Source organism: Pelobates fuscus, chromosome 10 (assembly GCF_036172605.1).
Source record: "Pelobates fuscus isolate aPelFus1 chromosome 10, aPelFus1.pri, whole genome shotgun sequence".
Classification (NCBI taxonomy): Eukaryota; Metazoa; Chordata; class Amphibia; order Anura; family Pelobatidae; genus Pelobates; species Pelobates fuscus.
Genome location: NC_086326.1, coordinates 43268226 through 43290913, shown reverse-complemented (window position 1 = coordinate 43290913; position 22688 = coordinate 43268226). Strand labels below are relative to the sequence as shown.

General features: G+C 38.0%; 1 protein-coding gene across 1 annotated transcript; it reads left to right on the top strand.

Annotated features, from left to right (window-relative positions):
* The first annotated feature begins 603 nt into the window (after window positions 1-603).
* On the top strand, window positions 604-19597 carry NSMCE4A (NSE4 homolog A, SMC5-SMC6 complex component). The gene is made up of 12 exons (XM_063435100.1): window positions 604-703; window positions 736-884; window positions 6643-6723; window positions 8583-8713; window positions 12413-12564; window positions 12741-12837; window positions 13008-13098; window positions 13712-13806; window positions 15927-15975; window positions 17637-17728; window positions 17814-17873; window positions 19324-19597. The coding sequence occupies exons 1-11, from the start codon at window positions 699-701 to the stop codon at window positions 17865-17867; spliced, it is 996 nt and encodes a 331-aa protein (XP_063291170.1). The 5' UTR covers window positions 604-698; the 3' UTR covers window positions 17868-17873; window positions 19324-19597.
* Window positions 19598-22688: the final 3091 nt, after the last annotated feature.

Genomic DNA, 22688 nt, shown 5'->3' with positions numbered 1-22688 from the left:
TAATTAGAAATGAGGACATCAGAGGACTTCTGACACCACAACCACTATTGAAGACTATAGTAGTTATGGTACTTTTAGTGTTTCTTATATTCTCTACAAACATGAGTTTAATTACTTGAAAATAAATATATGGATATGTATTCCAAGGTAAGTTGATGAAAAATCATTATTCTGTGGATATTTTGGGATGGATCAATACTATTATCCTGCTAGAAATTCTAGCTAATTTTATTTATTGTTCACAAGAATAATCCACTATTTCTCACATTCTGTATATACTAATTGTTTATTTTTCTTCTAATTGTAAAAGTCACACTGCAAACATAAACACATGCACTGGGTAATTCCTGAAACATGCTAAAAAAAAAAAAAAACGACTAGTTTCTCTATATGTTTATCAACATCTGCAATAATGTGTTCAGTTTTCTTTATTTATTTTTTGTTCTTGTTATTATTGTTGACCTGGCCCCAGATCTATGAAGGGCCTGACAGTGTGTCACGTGACACAATGTGACAGTTAACGGGGGCGCGGCCTCGATATCACAAGAAAACTTTCCTGTTAGTGCCCCGCCCGGTTTGCACCTTCCAAGGTTCTGATTGGCTAACTTGACTTCCGAGGGCGGGCATTCCAATGTTACGTCATTTTGCTGCGTCGGCGGGAAAGGTTGCTGGGTGCAGTGGCGCCAGCATCGTATTTAATGTAGTTTTTTTTTTTTTTAACTGAAGCTCCTTTAGTGAAAAGACAATGGCCAACAGGAGGAAAGAAGCCGCGGACGTGGAAGGGGATGAGGCCAAGAATGCAGACATGGAGGACGAGGAGGGAGACGATGGGAACAGGAGGCAGCTCAGACATCATTACAGGGAACTCATGCAGAGCATGCAGAGTGAGTACCATAACCACTTACAGGCACCATGACCATTAATAGGCACCATGGAGGGGGGGAACTCACTGATCAATCACTTCTTTTTTTTTTTTTAACTCTTTTTATTATTAATTTTTGATTTATTTTTTTACAGAAAAAAAGTATATAAAAACATTTTATACAGACATGTAGACAAAACAACAAAAACATTCATCCCCCCCCCCCTCTCGAGAGCTCAACATATTTCCAATTTCTTTTCCTTTTTTATCAAATGGTAATCATATTGCCTTTACATTTGTAGTAATTTTTTTTCCCAAGTTACCCATAGTCTCAAATTATCATCCAGGGCCCTGCAGTGGTCCTTCTCCATTTTGATTTGATAAATCAACTGACTTACTATCAATTTGATACTGAAGACAGAGTTTCCCTTCCAGTTTCTTGCAATTATTATTTTACATGCTATTAAACATTGAATAATTAAAAATTGGTTTATTTTATTTAATTTTGGCCATTGATAGCGTAATAGCATTGTTTCTGGTTTTAGAGATATTTCAACACCGCAAAGCGTATGGATGATAAATTGAGCCCACTGCCATACCACAATCACTAGTCTACAAGACCACCACATATGAATGTAGTCGCCTTTTTCCTCTCTGCACCTCCAACAGTTTACGTCCTTATGTGTGTCAAATTTAGCTATTTTAGTTGGCGTCATATACCATTGATGTATTAACTTAAAGTGTGTTTCTGTCAGTATAAAGGAATGTACATTTTTATTAATTTTCTGTATAGTTGATAACCATTCATTTACTTCTACATTTATTTTTAGTTCCCTGTTCAGTTTTTTAATAGCATTAGGAAGGACTAAGTCCTCCATTGAATCCAGCATTCTTACACATCTCGAGAACATCTGCTTTGTTCTGTTCGGATGTATAATTGGTTTTAAAATATCATACAGCTTGCCGTCTTTTACTATCTCTACTTTCTCCAAAAAATGTTTAACTCTAAGGTAGGTGTATACTTCTTTGGTGGAAAACTTAAACTCTTCTATAAGTATTTTATAGGGTTTGATTTTTCCATCCGTAATCAGTTCTTTTATTGTATTTATTCCCTTTTCCTTCCACGTTTTTAAGGAGATATTCTCTATATTTGCTTCTATTGTGTCTATTCTTTGGAAATCAAATATTTTGTTGGTTATGTCCATTTTTTTCCTTATTTTTTGCCAAACTGGCATAATTTGGCCTAGGATATATGATCTAAAAAAATCACACTTTTTATTTTTCCAGATTAAATTTTGGGAATCACTTAAGTGGCTAGATTCTAGTTCAGACCACCACCATATTTCCTCTTTATTTTGGGCTATCTGAGTAGTTAAGACGTGCATTATGATCCCTGCTTCATAATATTTTCTTATGTTTGGATATCCCATACCTCCCTTCTTTAGTCCTTTTGATAATACTCCATTTTTAATTCTGGGTTTTTTCCCTTGCCATACAAAATTGGAGAAGGAAGTATTAATCATTGTCAGCCATTCATTTGGGATGCTCAAAGGGAGCATTCTAAAGATATAAATCCATTTTGGCAAGACATATGATTTCAGAATATTTATTCTCCCACCCCAAGATACCTCTATTTTCCTCCATTCTTTTAGATTTTTATTTGTTTCTTTTAGAAGGTCCATAAAGTTAATTTGCATAATATTTTTGAGATTTTTGCATATTTTAATACCTAAATATGGAAACGTTTTGGCTCTGGTAAAATTATAAGTTTTTTGATAAAAATCTATTTCTTGGCTTGACATATTGTTATATATAGCTATTGATTTTGTTTTATTTAATTTATAGTTTGATACTGAACTGTACATTTCAATTTCAGTCATTACATTTACTATTGATGTTGCAGGCTTATTTAAAAAAAGAATAGTATCGTCTGCGTAAAGAGAAATTTTCAATTCTTTCTGTCTTGCTGTAAATCCCTTAATGTTTTCATTATTTCTAATTCTATTGGCTAGAACCTCTAAAGTTATTATGAACAATAAGGGAGACAATGGGCAACCTTGTCTGGTTCCGTTGTTTAGTTTGAACCAATCTGCACATATGCCGGGGCCTATTGTTCTAGCCATTGGGTCTCTATATAGCGCGAGAATTGCATTAAGCAGCCATCCCTGAATGCCTATTTCTTCTAAAGAAAGCTTCATAAAGTCCCAGCTGACCCTGTCAAAGGCTTTTTCAGCATCTAGAGACAGGATCAGCATGGGACTTTTTTTACACTTTGATATGTCTAATGCATCTATCAGACGTCTAATGTTGTTATTTGACATTCTGTCAGGGACAAACCCTGTTTGGTCGGGATGGATTATTTGGTTAATTACTTCTTTTAATCTTTTAGCTAGAATAGAAGAGAATATCTTAACGTCTACATTAATCAATGATATTGGTCGATAACTCTGAACTTTTGTTGGGTCCTTGCCTGGTTTCAGTATAGGTAAAATATTTGCTTTAAGCATTTCTTCTGGAAAACTACCCTTTTTAGCTGCAGTATTGAAAGTATTTTTTAAATGGCCTGTTAATTGAGTTTATTACTTTGTAGAATTTGTTTCCAAATCCATCTGGGCCTGGCGTTTTATAGGTTTCTAATCTATCTATTGTTGTATTAATTTCTTCTTCCGTAATTTCTTTATTTAAATTTTTTACTTGTGTTTCTGTTATTTTATTCAATTTTGCTGATTTAATGTATTTTTTTTATTTTTTCTAAAGAGGTGAATGTTGATTGACTATATAAATTTGCATAGTACTGATTAAATGCTTTCCCTATCTGATCTGGTAGAAGGGAGATAGTGTCATTTGTTATTATTTTATCAACCTTATTAGATATATTTTTTTTTTTCAGCATATTCAACATAATTTTATCGGCTCTGTTGGCTTTATGATAGTATTTAATTTTAAGTTTATGCATATTTATTCTTATTTTTTCGTAAGTTTTTTCCTGAATCTCAGCTTTGATCTTATTTATTTTTAGCTGATTCTCCTTACTTGGGTTTACGTTGTTTATTTTATTTAAGTTATATAGATCGATATATAGATTTTGTGCACTTACTCCTTTTTTTTTTTTGCTTTAGTTTATTAAGCATTATGCAATGTCCCCTTATTACTGCTTTAAATGTACACCATAGAGTGTCATTCTCCACTTGTCCATTATTATTTTCTTCAAAATAGCAGATGGTCATTTTGTTTATATGATCTTTATATTCCTTGTCATCTAGTATGGATTCGTCTAACCTCCAAGTTATGTTCTTACTACCTTTAAGTCTATTACTCTTTAGTTCTAGGCATACACTATTGTGGTCTGACCATATTACTGCTTTGTTTTCTATTTTATATGTTCTTTCTATCAGTTTTAAATCTCCGAAAACAAAATCTGTTCGAGAATATGAATCATGTGGCCAGGAATAAAATGTAAACTCTTTCTCTGTGGGGTTATTGAGCCTCCATATGTCGAATAGACCTTCTTTTTTCATCAGGTTGTTAAAATTCCTTGCATTTTTCAGTACTTGTTTCTCCCAAATATTATTTTTTTTTTCAGAAAACTTGTCTAATAAAGGGTCTTGTATACTATTAAAGTCTCCTGCGTATATCTTTAGTCCCACTGCTACTTTCTCAGCCTTGTGTAATACTTTTCTCAATAAGCTTATGGGGTTTTTATTGGGCAAATATACATTAATTAAAGTAAAAAGTTCGTCCTCTATTGTCGCTACTAAAATAATAAATCTCCCCTCTAAGTCTGTTTCCACATACTTTATGTTTATTTTTAAATCTTTTGAAAAGAGTATTGCTACTCCTCCTTTTTTTTTTTTTTTTTTTTTTTTTTGATCAATCACTTCTAAACAGAAATGCAAAGTTCACACTAAACTAATCTGGGAGAATGCGTCTAACAAAAAATAAAAAAAATCTGTTTTAAATGAGCAGTTTCAGTAATAAATCCCAGGAGTTATAAATTATAGTGAATTGGCAAAGAAAAAATAAAAAAGCTATAATACTGCAAAATATAGTATAAAATAGAACGCTGCAGAGCAGAGTTGGCGAATTGTTTTCCAAGTTGGCGAATTGTTTTCCAAGTTGGCGAATTGTTTTCCAAGTTGGCGAATTGTTTTCCAAGTTGGCGAATTGTTTTCCAAGTTGGCATGTTATGTCTTAAAATTAGCTGGCGCTCTCAGTCTGTCACTGGCAGCCCTTAGCGAGTAATGCTTCAGAAACATTTTAGGAGCTGGACCATCATATGGGGAGACTACACTTCATTGTTAAACTGTTTTAACACCGTTTATCACTTGAAGGCAGGAAGGTGCATGCATCCAAGGTTTGAATTAATGCTTTCCCATTGGGGCGTCATGTGACCAGGTTTTACTCTAGAGGTGGAAGTGCCTCAACTGGTTATCTCCCTTGTCCCTTTAATTTTAAAGAATAAAAGTGTAAAAACAAGGTATAAAGTTGCCTAAAACCAAACGTCAGGCGAAGCTCCTGCTCCCCACTCCTAGCCTGACATCACTGGTGCAATCATGAGGTCCAATCAAATACTTCTCATGTAGTAGCATTTGATTGTACGGTTTCACTTGCTCAGAACATTTTGAGAAAAAAAATAAAACACAAAAACTGAACTGAATAGGTAGACAAAGGCTTACATGAAAGGTAGAAGAGTATTATGCCTGGGGCAGTGACAGATGTCATTCTTGTACAGATTCAAAATAAGTCACTTGTGCCAGGGGTGTAACTAGCCCCAGGCACAAAAATAAAGATATCTGTGTGTGTAGCGTTTCAAGCAGTAATGCTGCATATACAGACACCTACTACCATGACCACATCTAAAAGCAGAAGTGGCCATGGAAGTTGGAGTAACCCTTTAATCTACTTCATTATCATGACTTGGTTCTGGAAAGTTACTTTAAAGTGGTTCTGTCACCAGTGACGGCTGCAGGAAATTTGCTTTATCTATGGAGGTTACCATGGTCATGTAAGGTCCTCCTTAGACTGTCCAGAAGAAGATGGCAGCGGCCGTGACGAACAGGTTCAGGTAAGAAGTACTCGCCTTTCCCTGCCTCCCCTGGCCACCAGACCCGCAGCATTGATGTCAAATTCTGAAAAGTCCCCAGACGGTGACAGTGCTGTTTTAAATGCAAGCATCATAGCATTACTGAACGTGAGAATACCTAGGCATTTCTACAGCCTTTAGCAGTTAAATTATACTGGTTTTATTTGCAGTGTGTATTTATTTTGGTATAAAAGATCTCTAATATATAACTTCCATATTAAGCAAAGTAAGTTATCGTTACTGAAACCATAACGGTCATTTTTTGAGTTTTCAATGAAGATTTACATTTTATGGGATAACACATAAAGAATGAGTTGGGATTACCCAAAAAAAGTTGGGCTAAGCTTCTCCCACAATATCTAGCCATTTTCCTACAGCATCGCTGTTATGCAAGTGTTGAAATTTGATGGCTGTACCGGATAAGTACATACAAGGTCACAAATGGTATGCTTAAACACAATTCAGGAAAGAAAGAACATGTATGTATATGTTTAATAAAAATTAAAAAAAAAAAAACTGCAGAGAATTAAAACTCTGAACTCAACAATTAGGTGGTTGGAAGGCTAATTGACTGGTGCCATTTATTAATTTGTTAACAAATGATCCCTAAACATGCTGTATGTTTACATTTCTTACCTTTCTCCATAGAGAGTGTTATGTGACTAATATGTTGTGATGTTGTTATTATTATCTACAGATAACAGAGAGGATATGCTGAGCTCCAGAAGCAACAAACTTACAGAAACTCTTGAGGTGGCCAACAAACTGTTTGAAGGAGGTTAGTGACCTAAAAGGGACATAAAAGTTTCTTATCACTCTAAAACACCATCTGTACGTGTCCACTGTAAGAACGTGGCACCAACTCACCCAGCTTCTATGTCCACCACACTCACTACATCATGCTGCTTCTGACATTTTAGAGTATAGCACTGGATGTCCTCACGCTCTTCATGAGGACATCCAGCATCAGTAAAATCCCCATAGGAAGGCCTAATGCACTCGTCACACATGCACATTAGAACCCCCGTCAGATGATATAGGCGGAGGCAAAGCACCCAGCGCTAGAATCGGGTGAGTAAATAAAGTTGTTGGTTTTGTGTTTTTTTTTATTTTTTATTTTTTTACACTTTATGTGCTGGGGAGAGGACCAAAGGGTCCTCTCCCCTTAATATTGTTAATAAAACAACTTTGTTTTCGGGACACTATAGGTTCCTTTAAAATTTTCACGCATGACATGATTTAAATGTTAATAACAGTGAAGTTAGTAAAATGTTACGAATGCATTATTAAATTCATTGTGATTACACCTTGTCTCATTTTAAGCTTTCCTGCCCAACTAGAAGGAGAAATGATTTACTCTTGATCTATCTTCCCTTTAAATATGTAAGCCGTGCTGAGAGCCACGCTGGCTATTTGCTACAACCTTTTAAATGCCTTCTGCAGAGATTTCAACTTCTCTGCTCTGTTGTTTAACCTTTGTAATGTTGGAGAGTTATGCTCTCCATGTTCACTCATAGGAGCATGAAACTGTTTGCTTTCCCTCAGACACTGTCACACTGACTGCCAAGTTGTAAGGAGAATGACAAGCAATAGAAACATGCTGCCCTTGATGTAATAAATGACAACTGCATTTCTTCTAGTATCTCAATTAATCTGTCCTGGGTTGCTCTACTTTTTGGAAGCAACTATAGTGGCCGTCTGTGTGACTGCCACTGGAGGTGTCCCTAGGGAGCAATGTAAGCACTGTCTTTTCTCTGAAAAGGTAATGTTTACAGCAAAAAGCCTGGAGGGACTGATTAGACAATAAGCTCTAGTTGTTTTGATGACTATTGTGTCCCTTTAAATTTTGCATTGTCTTCTTGAGCTCCTAGTAGCATATGATCCTTGCAATATATTGTATAATTATGCTTCTCTCATTTTATTATTGCTTTCTGGGGTCACATATATTCCAGCTCTCGATAAATGATTAGCCTGTTGCATGTAATGTTGTTACCCATAAAAGAATCACCTGTGGGGTCTTTGCATATATTTCTCTCTCTCAAAGACCCCATGTGGTGACCGGTCTGGTTATATCGTGGCACCAGGGGGGAGAGCTAGGTAGACTTGATTCCTCTTATTAATACTGCCATCTTCCAAGTCCTGGTCTTTAGCTCCAGTTAAATAGCTGCCTCACTACTAGTTTTCTGTAAGTGCAAGAGAACAGCATGTGGATCTGTGAAAAACAGCGTTCCCTTCCATATCTGGCAAGAACATATCTGGAAAAAAATGGAAAATGGGACCTTTGCCACATGTTCAGAGTTAAATCTCTAATTTTTCAAATATAAATTTCCCAACACAGGCTTTGTGCTTTCAAGATTCTATCTTTAATTTAAAAAAAAATATATATATGCGCACTACGTTTGAATCCAACTGTCTAAACAAAAAATGTGTGCCTGTTATCTATGTGCCCTGCATGTTAAGTGTGGGGAAAAGCCAGAGGACTGCTATTGGGACACCTCTCGCCAGTTTGTATTGTATATTTGCACTGCAAAAATAAAGAATTAACAAAAATAAAAACTATGCAAAAATAACAAAGCCACTTTAATTGTGTGGCTTCCACTTTTTTTTCACGTTTTATTTATTTTATTTTGTGTGCAGTATCCCGTGCCAGAGAAGCAGCACTTGATGCCCAGTTCCTAGTATTGGCATCAAACCTTGGGAAGGAAAAAGCCAATCAACTTCATGCTGACATGACTGTATTTGACCCAACATCATTTGCAGAAGACCTGGTATGTAAGATTTAAAGGGCATATCTTGCTGTTCTCTGTCTATGACCAGTGTGATGAATTTTCATTCGTTTTTTAGGGGACTATAACTACTTTTTGTAGTGGGTATAATGCTAGGAAGCTGTTTTTTGCAAACTGACCTATTACTACTTTACACTTTCCTGTATTGATCTGTAGAGCGCAAACTCTGTCTTTCCGTCTGTTGTCCTACAGAAAATTATAGATACACAATCAGATGTTGAAGTATTTGTATGATGTGAGCGCTCCCTGCTTGCTAACACTATGCATGGCAGTCTCAATACTTGTAGAAGCTGGACTTTTGCACATGCAGCATTGTTCCCTGCCTCGCTCAATAAACAATTACGGCACAGCTCTTAGAAATGGAGTGGACCTGGAACTCCAAACTAAACTTCCCCGTGTGACATCTGTGGTTGTGGGGTGTAGCTTGTGCGCAGCAGATTTAAATGAGAATAAAGAATGCTTGGTATTCACAAGGTAAATGTACATGGACAGCTAAGTTGCTAACCATAAATGCATACAGCTGTGGCTTTGGTCTATCTGGAAGGTAATAGAGATATTTCCAGTGTCTCTGAAACTGACACACCAAAAGCAGAAGTAATATGTTTCTGGTGCTTAGACTAACAATTGTAACCCTTTCTGACAAGGAATTGGCTTGGCTAGTCATTCTTACATTGTAATGTAATAAAATAAATAAAAGTATTGCATATCATTTAGATGTCAGAAGGTTCTCAAATGCACTGAGAAAGATGGGGTCAATGGAGAAAAGGTTCCATTGTTTAAAAATTGCTTGGACTCTGATAGACTTTCTGGTTCTAACCAATGAGGACCCACTGAAATTGTGCAGACTCAATTTTGGATCCCAACCCAGTGGTTAATGGCTAAGAACCACTTCTGTATATGCAGTTGTGGGCACAGGAAGTGGATCAGATCCCTGGTAAAAAAAAAAAAAAAAAAAATCTTCTTTAAAGTGGCACTGTCATGCCGAACTTACCTTTCCTCAATCTCTTCCTCTTCTCCCCCTCTCTCAGGATCTGTTATTCTTTTCTTCCTGTCTTCTTTAGTTTTCTTTAAAATCATAAGACAAAGTAGGGACTCTTTGCCTTATGGAGGATTCCTCCGCTTGACCAACTCTGACCAGCGGAGAAGCAAAGGGTGCTTCATTTCCGCTGGTCAGAGCAATTTTCCCATAATTCTTACCTTTCCTCTGTTTCCGCGATTCTTCCGGTCATTTTAGACGAAACTGCCGAATTGCGTTCTAACTGAATGAGAACAGTTCCTTTTAGAACGCAATTCGGCACTTTGTTCGGATCGCAATTTCATTCTAATGAATGAAACTCCGATCCTATTCGTGCTGTGGCTGCATCTTGCAGCCGCTTAGTAGATAACTCCCTAATTCCCACGGTATCAGGGAGCGATCTACTAAAAGGCTGAAAGACCTAAATTGGTGTTTCAGCCACATTTACTAATACTAAGTAAAGATTACTTAGTATTAGTAAATAATATGCCCCTTTCAAGCCATCCAATCACAGTGCTCTGTGTCATTTTACACAGTGTGGGAAAGTTCTTTGGAATTTTCCCACGCTGTGTAAAATGACACAGAGCACTGTGGTTGGATGGCTTGCTATACCGCGAGTAGGGGCATGTCTTGTAATGTCTAAAAAACAAACAAAAAAACCCAATAACCTCCCCTCCCCCTTGCATGGCTGGTCGGGGCCCCCTAAATAACAATAAGGGAGGGGGAGGGGGACCTACTGTCCTCCCCCACTCCTGAGCGGTGGGTGGGGGCCCTAAATAAAGATGATGGGTGGGGGCGGGGGGGGGGCCCTAAATAAAGATAGAGGGGGGGAACCTACTGTCCTCCCCCCCCGGCCCCCACCCCTGAGCGGTGGGTGGGGGCCCTAGATAAGAATGGTGGTGGGGGACCTACCGTCCTCCCCCACCCCTGAGCGGTGAGTGGGGGCCCTAAAAAACAATAAGGGGGGGGGGGCTACTGTCCTCCCCCCCCGGCCCCCACCCCTGAGCGGTGGGTGGGGGCCCTAGATAGGAATGGTGGTGGGGGACCTACCGTCCTCCTCCACCCCTGAGCGGTGGGTGGGGGCCCTAAAAAAACAATAGGGGGGGGCCTACTGTCCTTCCCCCCCCCACCCCTGAGCGGTGGGTGGGGGCCCTAAATAAAGAGGGGGGGGGGGACCTACTGTCCTCCCCCCGGCCCCCACCCCTGAGCGGTGGGTGGGGGCCCTAGATAAGAATGGTGGGGGGGACGGGACCTACTGTCCTCCCCCCCCCCCCTCCCCCCTCCCGGCCCCCACCCCTGAGCGGTGGGTGGGGGCCTACTGCCCCCCCCCCCCAGGCCCCCACCCCTGAGCGGCGGGTGGGGGCCATGAAGATAATGAGGGGGGGGGGACCTACTGTAAACTGACGAACAAACGAACACTGATACTCAGTGTTAGTTTGTTCGTCTGATTTTATTCATTCATTCATTCATCTGTCTGAATGAATGAATGAATAGAGGAAATTCCCGTTCGCATGTCCAGGTGTTTCACTGGGCATGTGCGGGAATCTCACGGGCTATCTAGTGTGGGAGATGACGTGTCCCACAGGGACTTCACCTACCCACACAAAGATGGCGGCGCCCTGAATAAAGATCGGGGCAGAAAATAAAGATTAAAAAAGAGGTAATCTGGGGGGCTTAGGGGTATTTGGGGGTGACTAGGGGGTCAATTGGATGTAGTAGAGGCGGGTTAAAAAACAAAAAAAAAACGGGATTCGGCATAACAGTGCCGCTTTAAGGCCTTCTCTATATAATGCATTAAAATTGTGGATAATATACATGAACACTTTAGACTGGAGCTTTGGACTGTTATTAAACAAACTATAAAGCAATTCAATTTTCTCACGTTAATATTCCATATCTGCAGTGCATATATACATCACAAAATACTGAACGTCCTCAGGATTTATTAATGCTCAGATTTGGTAAATCATGAACATGGGGAGTGACTTAACTGCTACATACAATTCTACCAGCAGAATAGACCCCTTGTTTAGGTGACTTGGGTTCTCTGCTCCATTCTAGATTTGGGAAGTGGTCCTGGTATTGTATTGCTTATTGAGTCTCTTATTTGCATTTGTTAAGATTCCTATTGGTTTCTGATTTACGTACAGTTATATCTTTAATTTTTTTTATTTGGAAGGAGGCTGCGTGTTAACATTTAAAATTCTGCAAAATATAATAAATCTTTAATTGCGGCGGGGGGTGGGGAATATTGTTGCAAACATTTCTAAACGTAGCAGGAATGTATCTTTGTATCGTAAAGGGAATTTGTTGGCTAAACTTTGGTTTGTAGTAGATTTGAGAGAATTTTAAAATGTGTGTCAAAATAGCTAATTTTGGAAGAGGAAAAAATAAATGGTGAAACAAAACAAATGAGAACTGCAGTTCAGTTTAGTGAATAATATCTTACTATAAAAATAAAATCGGTCAAGTGGTGTTTTTTTTTTTTAGAAGAATACAGCTAGATTGCATAGAACAGAGGACAGATACAGCTCTGTTCGTATTGCTTTTATTTAAATTGTTTGCATGACTTATTTGAGTTACGGTACTTTGAATTTTTTTTAATATTGTGAGCTATAAAGTATTTTTACGATATGAAGTAGTCATTTCTTGTCTTTAATTACTAGCTCTCATTTATGGGTCTAAATCGCTTGGAAAATCCTAATAGTGATAGTGAAGATGAAGGTTTCGCCAGAGGATTTTTACCATCGGATGCCTGGGAGAAGCTCGGAACTGAGGCAGATAAATACTTCAAAAGGACTACAACATTTCATTATATGTAAGTCTTGCTTGAGTAAAGTTTTGTGTGTTTTTTTTTTTGTTTTTTTTTATCTAATTCTATTTTGGTGTGAAATGCAGGAACATGTTATATTTCATATATGATTGCCAAGTCTGCGAGGCTGATTTGTCAAAACGTAACCTTGTTGGTATTAACGAATGGTCCTTATTGTCTAGGTTGGGCTCATTCAAAACTGAACCTCCGGTTGCCCGTCCACGAATTGAAAGACAGAGAAAGAACAAGGTGGAGGAAACACGAGCTATGCCTGCACAGGTCTGTTGATGATAGTTGTAGCTCTTAGTACAGCTACAACGGTAAAAGTCACCCATCCCCCCCCCACAAAACCACCATAACTCTCCCTAGTCTGAGCATACTAGCAGTTAAATAGTATATTTAATATTGTTCATGTGTTTTAATATTGTATTTTTTTTGTTTATTTTAAGTTGAAAAAAATGGAGGAATCTCATCAAGAAGCCACAGAGAAGGAAGTAGAAAGAATTCTGGGATTCCTACAAGAGTACTTTAATCAAGATCGTAAGTCCAAGTCAAATGGATAACATTTAAAGGACAAAAATGGCTTTACAACAGACTGCAACATCAGCATAGTTGGGCAAATACTGCTGCTTAGCTGAATTGGAAATTGATTTTTTTTTTTTTCCCAACTTGGTTTGTTTGACCAACATATTAGCAAGTTTGTTTTTAACTTACTATCTAATGAATGTAAAGTAGTGGGCTATAATTGAAAATGTAAAAATCACTATGTTTAACCATAAGTAAATAAAGTGATATTAGAGTTTTTACAATTGTATAATATATTAATACATTTTTTAGTATATCACACATTAGGACAAATCAGCAAAATAAATTACACAAATGTGTTTGAGGGACATGGGAGCCAGAGCTCAGCGGATGCCACTTAGATACTGCTGCAGCTATCTCGACGTGATCCAAGGTTCCTGATTGATCTGATTGTTAGTTTAGATTTTTTTTCATTTTTTTTTTTTTAAACAAGTGCCATCTGCTAACTGCAAACTATTTAGAATTGTAAAACTTCCTTTTAATATTTGTTTCTGGCATTTGCTAAACTTTGTTTTATTAAATGCTTAGTGAACGTTTTTGTAAATTCTGCTATTTTGTGTTTTCACAGCCGATGCACCCATTTCCTTTTTCGATTTTGTAATTGATCCAAAGTCCTTTGCTCGTACGGTTGAAAACATTTTTCACGTGTCTTTCATTATTAGGGTAAGTACCCCTTTCTGTATACAGTTAGGGGGCGGGGGAAGTATTTGATCCCCTGCTGATTCTGAACATTTTCCTACTGACATAAATTATTCTATAATTTTGATGGTAGGTGTATTTTAACAGTGAGAGACAGAATAACCACAAAAAAAATCCAGAAAAATACGTCAGTTATAAATTAATTTGCATGTCAATGAGTGAAATAAGTATTTGATCCCCTATCAATCAGCAAGATTTCTGGCTCCCAGGTGTCTTTTTATACAGGTAACAAGCTGAGATTAGGAGCACTTTTTTTAAGCGAGTGTTCCTAATCTCCTCTCCTCTCTTACCTCTATAAAAGACACCTGTCCACAGAAGCAATCAATCAGATTCCAAACTCTCCACATGGCCAAGACCAAAGAGCTGTCCAAGAATGTCAGGGACAAGATTGTAGACCTACACAAGGCTGGAATGGACTACAAGACCATTGCCAAACAGCTTGGTGAGAAGGCGAGAACAGTTGGTGCGATTATTCGCAAATGGAAGAAATACAAAATAACTGTCAGTCTCCCTTGGTCTGGTGCTCTATGCAAGATCTCAACTCATAGAGTTTCACTGATCATGAGAACGGTGAGGAGTCAGCCCAGAACTACACGGGAGGATCTTGTTAATGATCTTAAGGCAGCTGGGACCATAGTCACCAAGAAAAAAATTGGTAACACACTACGCGTGAAGGACTGAAATCCTGCAGTGCCCGCAAGGTCCCTCTGCTCAAGAAAACACATGTACAGCCCGTCTGAAGTTTGCAAATGAACATCTGAATGATTCAGAGGGGAACTGGGTGAAAGTGTTGTGGTCAGCTGAGACCAAAATCAAGCTCTTTGGCATCAACTCAACTCGCCGTGTTTGGAGGAGGAGGATGCTGCCTATGACCCCAAGAACTCCATCCCCACCGTCAAAAATGGAGGTGGAAAACTTATGCTTTGGGGGTGTTTTTCTGCCAATGGGACAGGACAATTGCACCGCTTCAAAGGGACAATGGACAGGGCCATGTACCGTCAAATCTTGGGTGAGAACCTCTTTCGCTCAGCCAGCTCATTGAAAATAGATTGTGGGTGGATATTCCAGCATGACAATGACCCATAACACACAGCCAAGGCAACAAAGGAGTGGCTCAAGAAGAAGCACATTAAGGTCCTAGCCAGTCTCCAGACCCTAATCCCATAGAAAATATGTGGAAGGAGCTAAAGGTTTGAGTTGCCAAACGTCTGCCTCGAAACCTTAATGACTTGGAGAGGATCTGCAAAGAGGAGTGGGACATTAACCCCTCCTGAGATGTGTACAAACCATGTGGCCAGCTACAAGAAACAGCTGACCACTGTGATTGTCAACAAGTGTTTTGCCACCAAGTACAAAGTCGAAGGGGTCAAATACTTATTTCACTCATTGACATGCAAATCCATTTATAACTTTTTTTGACACGCGTTTTTCTGGATTTTTTTTTTTAATTTTTATTCTGTCTCTCACTGTTGACATACACCTACCATTAAAATTATAGACTGATCATTTCTTTGTCAGTGGGCAAACGTTTAAAATCAGCAGGGGATCAAATACTTTTTTCCCTCACTGTATGTATGGACTTTCTGTGGGCAGCCTCTTTATACTGGTCTTCTTGGTTTCGCTTACTTTATAAGAACTTCAGCAATTACTATTATTAGACTAATTACTAAGCCTCCTCCCCATTATTTATCCCAAACACTCATAAATGAAAACATTGTATTTTCCTTTTTTTTTTTAAATAACTATCAACAGAAAGGCTTTGTCTTCGTTTGTTCTAACAAAGCATCTCATCTTTCAGCTCGTTCTGTCTTTTTTTTTTTATGTATTTGTGATAAATTTCTAATCTTGTCATATATATATATATATATATATATATATATATTTTTTTTTATATATAGTGTTTGGCATCTTTCAGTGTTCTCTTGTCTACTCTTTAGAAGAAGTTTGAGTGATCTGCTACACCACAAAGTCACCCTGGTGTCCATGATAGTCTTAATTGACATTAGTTGTCTCTCTTGCTTATATTCCAGTTCTGTACATTGCAGTTTACACATTGTTTTACTTTGACTTTTTTTTTTCCCTAGGATGGATTTGCAAGAATAAAACTGGACAGTGACAAGCTTCCAATAATAGGCAAGTAGTCACTGTGTGTTAGCCACCTTCCGGTTATCAAGCAGATTTAACAGTATATCTGTTTCTAAAGATTATAATAGCCAAACGCTGTAACTGTAGCTGTGCAGTGGGAGAAGAGCTTTAAAATCTGCTCTTTAATTTTAGACCACAGATCCATATGACACTAGACATTGTTACTGGATTGGATAAAGGCTTGTGTACGTTGCATATTCTCTGAATGGGAAACTGCTGCCAATTTAACAGTTGTTAGTGTATAATAACCATTCTAAGACAGTTTTTCAGAAAATATTGTTAATTCTACCTGCAAAATGTTTTAGCTAATCATGTATAAGTACTGCATGTTTGTATAGTGTAAATACTAAACGTAATCCTAATATCCTTTGAATACTGTTAATTATTAATGTATACGCAGGCTGGTTTGTACACGCCAAGCAGTCACATCTCACAGCTGCAATACTCTGCTGTCAGCCATCTTGGTCTGACTTCGCATCTTAGGTATTCTAGCCCAAAAGGCTAGAGATAATCTATTAGTGGTGTAAGGTTGCTTAATCCTTTTGTTGTGGATGACGACTGATCATACACTGCACTTCTGGAATAAGGAGGATGACACAAACGCATCCACTGCATTTTGGTTTCCCTGAATCATTAAAGTCAGACCAAATGATCTCTTTGTGTTATACTAAAGAAAGATGGTATTCAGTGGCATATGATGTAACCATACAGTGCATGATGGTATCACATGCAATAAGGAGGTTCAGAGAACCACTGGTACATCCTTATTACCCAGTACCAGCTAGAGAGGCAAGAGTCAGAATCTGCCTGTTTGCATATTTCGATCTTTTAACCCCTTAAGGACCAAACTTCTGTAATAAAAGGGAATCATGGCATGTCACACATGTCATGTGTCCTTAAGGGGTTAAACAAGGGGTTTCTTGTCCATGTAAGTTGAAAAAAAGTTTCAACTTCCGAAAACCTAATTTAAAGAGGTGGACCCTGTCCTGAACCGTCTCCTCAATACACCCCTAACAGTCCAGCATTTAGAGATTACCCAGGTTTGTTTAAAAAGAAAAAAACACATTAGAGTCGAAGATGTCTTTAGTTGTTGTTTTAGAATTTTTTTTTTTTGTTTATTTTTTTAACACCTCAGACACACCTGGTTATTCCCTAAATCCTGGAATGTTGGGTGTGCCTTGAGGAGCACTGCTTTAGAGACCTGCATACAAAACCCTCACTGGAATTGCAATCACCTGGCTGCCGGTTAAACTATTATAGTGGTTAACACTCTAAATGGGACTATAGAATTCTCTTATAATATAAAGGTTTTGAAATGCGAGAGCCCTCTCTTTCAAATGATGGGCCACATGCCCAGCTTGCCATCAGACTGTTACAAAATTATTAGGGGAGGGAGCTATTCCATGTGTCCCTAGAATACATAGATATACATAACTTGGATATAACTCTCTTCCACTGGTATCACAGCTAATCTCGGTGAGGTGACTGCTGGTACAAGCTGCATGAAATGATTTAGGGCACATGATCGGTACTTTGAAAAATCCTGTAGCGAGCTTCTCCATCCTTTAACTTATTCAACTTAAACCTGTTGTGTGCTTTGTTTTTGTTTGTTTTGTTTTTTTCCTTCTTTTCATATATTAAAAAAACAGAGCCCATACCTCAGAATGGTAGTGAAAGAATTGATAAAGACAACCAGCCCCGCTATCAGAACGTTGTATCACTCAGCCACCAGGAATGGATGGTAAGAATCCTTTCAACTACTTAAATAACCTGTATTTGATATACTTATGTCAGTCCTTTATAATCCTTCATTTTACTTCTGGCAGGACATTGTAAAAACATTTGAGATAACAGAACCTATGATTCCTCCTCCAAGCTGAGTGATTGTAAGTATGTTGTGCATATCAACACTCTTTGTGTAAGTTACATACACAGTTGCCTTTATTGACTACCTATAGTTTATTGACATCTGTTGGCAACCCATATCAGTGCAGATGTTGAACTGTTATGACTCATTACTGAAAGCCATTTGTGGATATGTCAGAAGATACTGAAATTCTGCATTGTTGACTGACAGGGAAGCTAGGTCTCAATCCGTATTCTTAAAGAAAAAAATGTTGAATATTTTTGAATTATAAGTCAGTTTCCATTTATTTGCGCATGCACTGCAGAGTTGGTGTCATAACCTTCATATTGCAATGGTTAACAGATAAGTGGTGCTTCTGACTAAATGGGTCACAAGGGGGAGTGAAGAGTTTCACTGAAAGGAGGTGTTAACTTCTGTATTACTAAATATACAACAGGTCTGTATTTTATGTAATAAAATTTGTTTTAAAACCTAAAAATAAATTATGACTGTTTTCCTTTGAAGCTAGAAGAATGTCAGCAAAAACATTAAAGGACTATTTAAATATTTGGGTATTTAATTCAGTTTTTTGTTTTTCCTTCCTCTTCTACTTTCCACTAAACATTGAATTGTTAAATATAGGCTTAAAAAAATCCGCTATTTGAATGTACACTTCTCAATTTTCATTTAACCTCAATTCCCTATTGCATTAATAAACACTAAAGTGTTCAACACAGTAGGTGGAAGTTTACGAACATCTGAAGAATGGTATCACAAGTCTTCCACCCTAGAATGTGTCTGCTTCTTTCCTAGATCTGTGTGTTTTTATATGGGGGACAAAATTGCTGCAAAATGTTGCTCCAGCCTTTTTGACAAATTGGTCAAACTGACAAAGCTTTAAAGGAAATCTTACCGATACACCTGGACACCTTGTAAAAGTGAATTGGTCATGACCAGTTCACTTGAGCAGAAATCCCCCAATATCCTATGGATATATTATTGATCATAGAGACTAATTATATTTTCAATTAAAACAATTTGAGATAATTATCTCTCCTCCAGTCCAGCATTGCCGTGCCTGCAGCTGCTTGTGTGTTACCCTATTGCAACATCCACCTCCAGTCCACCAACGCTCTATTTTGAATTGCCCTCCCTCCTTTTCTCTGGGAGAAAGTGCTTGCAAGTACAAAAACGGTTCCATCTGTCTGTGGCCATGCATGTTCAGCACAATGAACAACGGGGGCAGTCTTTGGACTTCTGAGGTGTTGCTCAAGGGGCATTTTGGCATGCTGCATGTCCACTTTAAAAACCTATTATGTCCAGTGTTATCAAATGTAAGGATGCATTCTAACCATTTTATTAAGCTAAAGTTTCCCTTTTGAAATGATCTATTTTCTTATCCTTGAATAAATACACATTTGATGTATGTGTTTAACCAGACAATTAGTTTGAAATCCTAACTCCCTGTTTTTTGTTTTTGTGTTCTCTAGGTTCATGCGCTGTATGTTTTACTACCTCATTCCTAAGGCAAATTTGTTTTATATATCTGTAAATTGTTGAAAATGTATTATAGCATTAAAACACCTGTGTAATCTATTTTTTTATTTAAAAAAGTTGTGTGTGTGTAGAGTGACATTCTCCTATCTCTCCATGCACATACATTTAAACCTTCTTAATATAGGTGTACATATTTATATATAGACAATTTTAAAATGTATTGTTATGAGTACCATACCGTACATAGTAAAGATCTAGTTTTTCTTGCTTGTGTGTGACTTCTAGTTCTTTAGTGTACCTGCTATGCCTATACCGTTATCATTTTTTTTTTAAAGGGCAGCCTAATTCGCAAAGCTACAGCTCACCTAGAGTGACGTGGCACTATTCCCCCCAGTTTAATATTAAATCATTTAGGAACTGTTTGATTTATTTATAAAATATGTTTTACCAGGAAGGATACATTGAGGTTTCTTTTATTTAGATTTACAAATAAATATTTACCCAGTTTAATATTTCATAATTTAGGAACTGTTTGATAGAAAGAGGAGCTTTCTTGAGGGCCCAATATCCCAACCAATCTGTACTAAAAAATACATAGATTGCACTTCCACGTTATTATTAATCATTTGGTACAAAACTGGACAAAATTGTTTGGTTGAGAGTGCTTGGGGAGGAGGGGGAAGGGGGATGGGGAGAGTGACAAGTTAGGCCCCCAAATGAATACAGCACCAAGGTACTCTAGGCAAGATAACCAGTATTGTGTGCTGCAGTGATATTGTTACTTAAGGTGCCCATCTAATGTCTCTATTGCTTTAAATCTGTATGCTCTACAAAGCCGAATACATTGGTCTAAATATATAACGTTAGAAGCACGGACACTTGGTAGGATTAATGCAGAACAACCCAATAGCTAGTTAAGCTAAATTGGTTAACTGCTGGTGAAAACTCCAACCCTGCATCTGCTTGTATAAAATTAGCTGTAGATACCCTGGTGCACATGAGCAGGCTAGTGGCACGATTGGACCGTTTAGTTGCCTGCAACACAGATTTGCAGCAGTGTTAAGTATGTTTTGCATACATACAAATATTTCAAACTTTGAGTGTGAGCTGTTTCCTATGCAATAAAACCCCGGATTAAATGTTCCTTCTAAGTGCTGTCTCTTTCTGTAATTGTACGTGAACCCAAACTTGCACCCTGGCATTTGTAAAGACCGAAAAGCTGAGTGCAAGGTACCTTGGGTGAATTGTATATACAGCACTTTACAACAGGTAAAGTGTTTTGTTTTTTTCTTCTCATTATCTATATACACAATCCCCCTCAAAAATACCAGAAAAATCAATTAATCTCTCAGCTTAAATGTTAAAGGATTTCCTTAAGGCACCATAACAACCCAAACGCAATGGTGTGATGGGGTCCTAAGCGCTGTCTTATCTTAATGAGTTAACCGGTGGTTCCTAACCCAATCCTTAAGTCAGTGGCGTACTCCCAAGCCATGGGGCCACCCCATACAGACACACAGAGATATACAGAGACATATACATACATACACACAGATAAATACAGACAGACACATACATACAAAGACACTAACATACACACATGCTAAATCTTTTAGTCACCCTCCTATTACCTACCTTTGAGGTGCAGAAGGATGACTTCCCTGGGGTCCAGTGGCTCAGGTTGATGGGAGTCAGAGTTCCCACTCTGACATACTCTGCTTCCTCCTGGGCGGCTCATGGTGGTCACTTCCTCTCAGTGTCTGACATCATCAGAGTGGGCCTGGTCGCGTTGTTATCGGGCCCACTCTGATATTCATTTCCACCGGGTGGCCCTAACAGCATGGGCCCGTTCACCAGCGGCCCCGGCAATTATACTGCGCGGCCGGGGCCGCAACACCTGGTGCAACTGCGACCGCGGTATGTACGCTGCTGCCTCAAGTACTCCTTAACAGTCTTGGATTTAGGGATTACCCAATTTTTATCTAAGGTGTTTTTAGAAGAAGGAAAAAAACACTTTAGACACAACCGGAAAATCCCCAAATCCAAAACTGGTAGGGGTACTTGAGGACTTGGGTAGGGATCCCCTGCGTTAGACTGTTTAACAATACACTCTAAAAATTGGGGCTTTGCTCGCTACAATTTTATACATTTACCACCTTTCTGCATGTATGGATCCCATTCTACTGAATTATGCTGTTCTAAAACAAAATAAAAAGTAAGGAAAACAGTTGTCATCATGCACTGTAGAGACCATTTCTTGGAAGAATTCTTATGTTCAGAGGTGGGTCATGAATAGCTAGGTTCTATCATCCACTTCCTCCAATCAGCCAGTTTGCATAAAAGGGACATTCAGAGGTAACCTTTGTTTTTACTTTTATTTTTTTACGTTCTTGATAATGCATTACAAAGTGGTCCATTTAATATAGTCTCAGTATACCAAAGTAAAGATGAATTGTTTGGGCCCTGTAAAATCTCCGTTTTAGTCACAGTAAAACCCTATAACATTCACTCCCACCTCATTTGATTGCTATTCCCTGTCCTAATGTGTTTTATACCCCACCTTCTATAGACTGTAAGCTCGTTTGAGCAGGGTCCTCTTCAACCTATCGTTCCTGTAAGTTTTCTTGTAATTGTCCTATTTATAGTTAAATCCCTCCACTTATAATATAAAGTGCTATGGAATCTGTTGGCGCTATATAAATGGCAATAATAATTATTAGATACACTATGTATTATAGTGGTAATGTGACATTCACTGTGAATTTCTGGCCATGCTCACTTGAATGAATAAACCTATTAGCCCAAAAGAATGCCTGTGAGGTCAAACCATCGGCCTGTTTAGGCCCGAATCAGGTGAACATTTAACAAATCTGCTGGCCTGTTAATGTTTAGCATCACTTATGCTTCAAAGATCAGGAGCTTGTAAAATTGAATACATGAATGAATACATACATACATACATGAATGAAATAAATGAATACAAACAATCAAGCTTAGGTTGCCACATCATCTACTGAATAGTTTAAAATGTTATTTTAAAAAAAAAAAAACCCTGTTCCTTTAATTTCTCTCGGTAAAAAAAAGTTGATTTGGAGTCTGAGTCTGCCATTGTCACAGCTTGACTGCTTGAGCCTAAATTATATTTCATATATTGCTGAACAACCATGAGAAGAGATTAATAACTATACATTTAACTGTTGTAAAATCTAGGCACGAAAATCTGATTTAGAGAAATATTCAAGTCAACAATACCAGTATGTATTCAATGGTTTGTTTTATCAATATTTGCATTTTGGTATCAAGTTACTATGATTTGAATAAACACACATTGTTATAGCCTCCAAACTAGTGAACTGAA

Bases quoted from the DNA above. Each gene is read 5' to 3' on its own strand.
- NSMCE4A (XM_063435100.1), top strand. The intron at 12,565-12,740 runs GTAAGTCTTGCT...CTTATTGTCTAG, and splicing joins ACTACAACATTTCATTATAT to GTTGGGCTCATTCAAAACTG. The intron at 12,838-13,007 runs GTCTGTTGATGA...GTTTATTTTAAG, and splicing joins CACGAGCTATGCCTGCACAG to TTGAAAAAAATGGAGGAATC.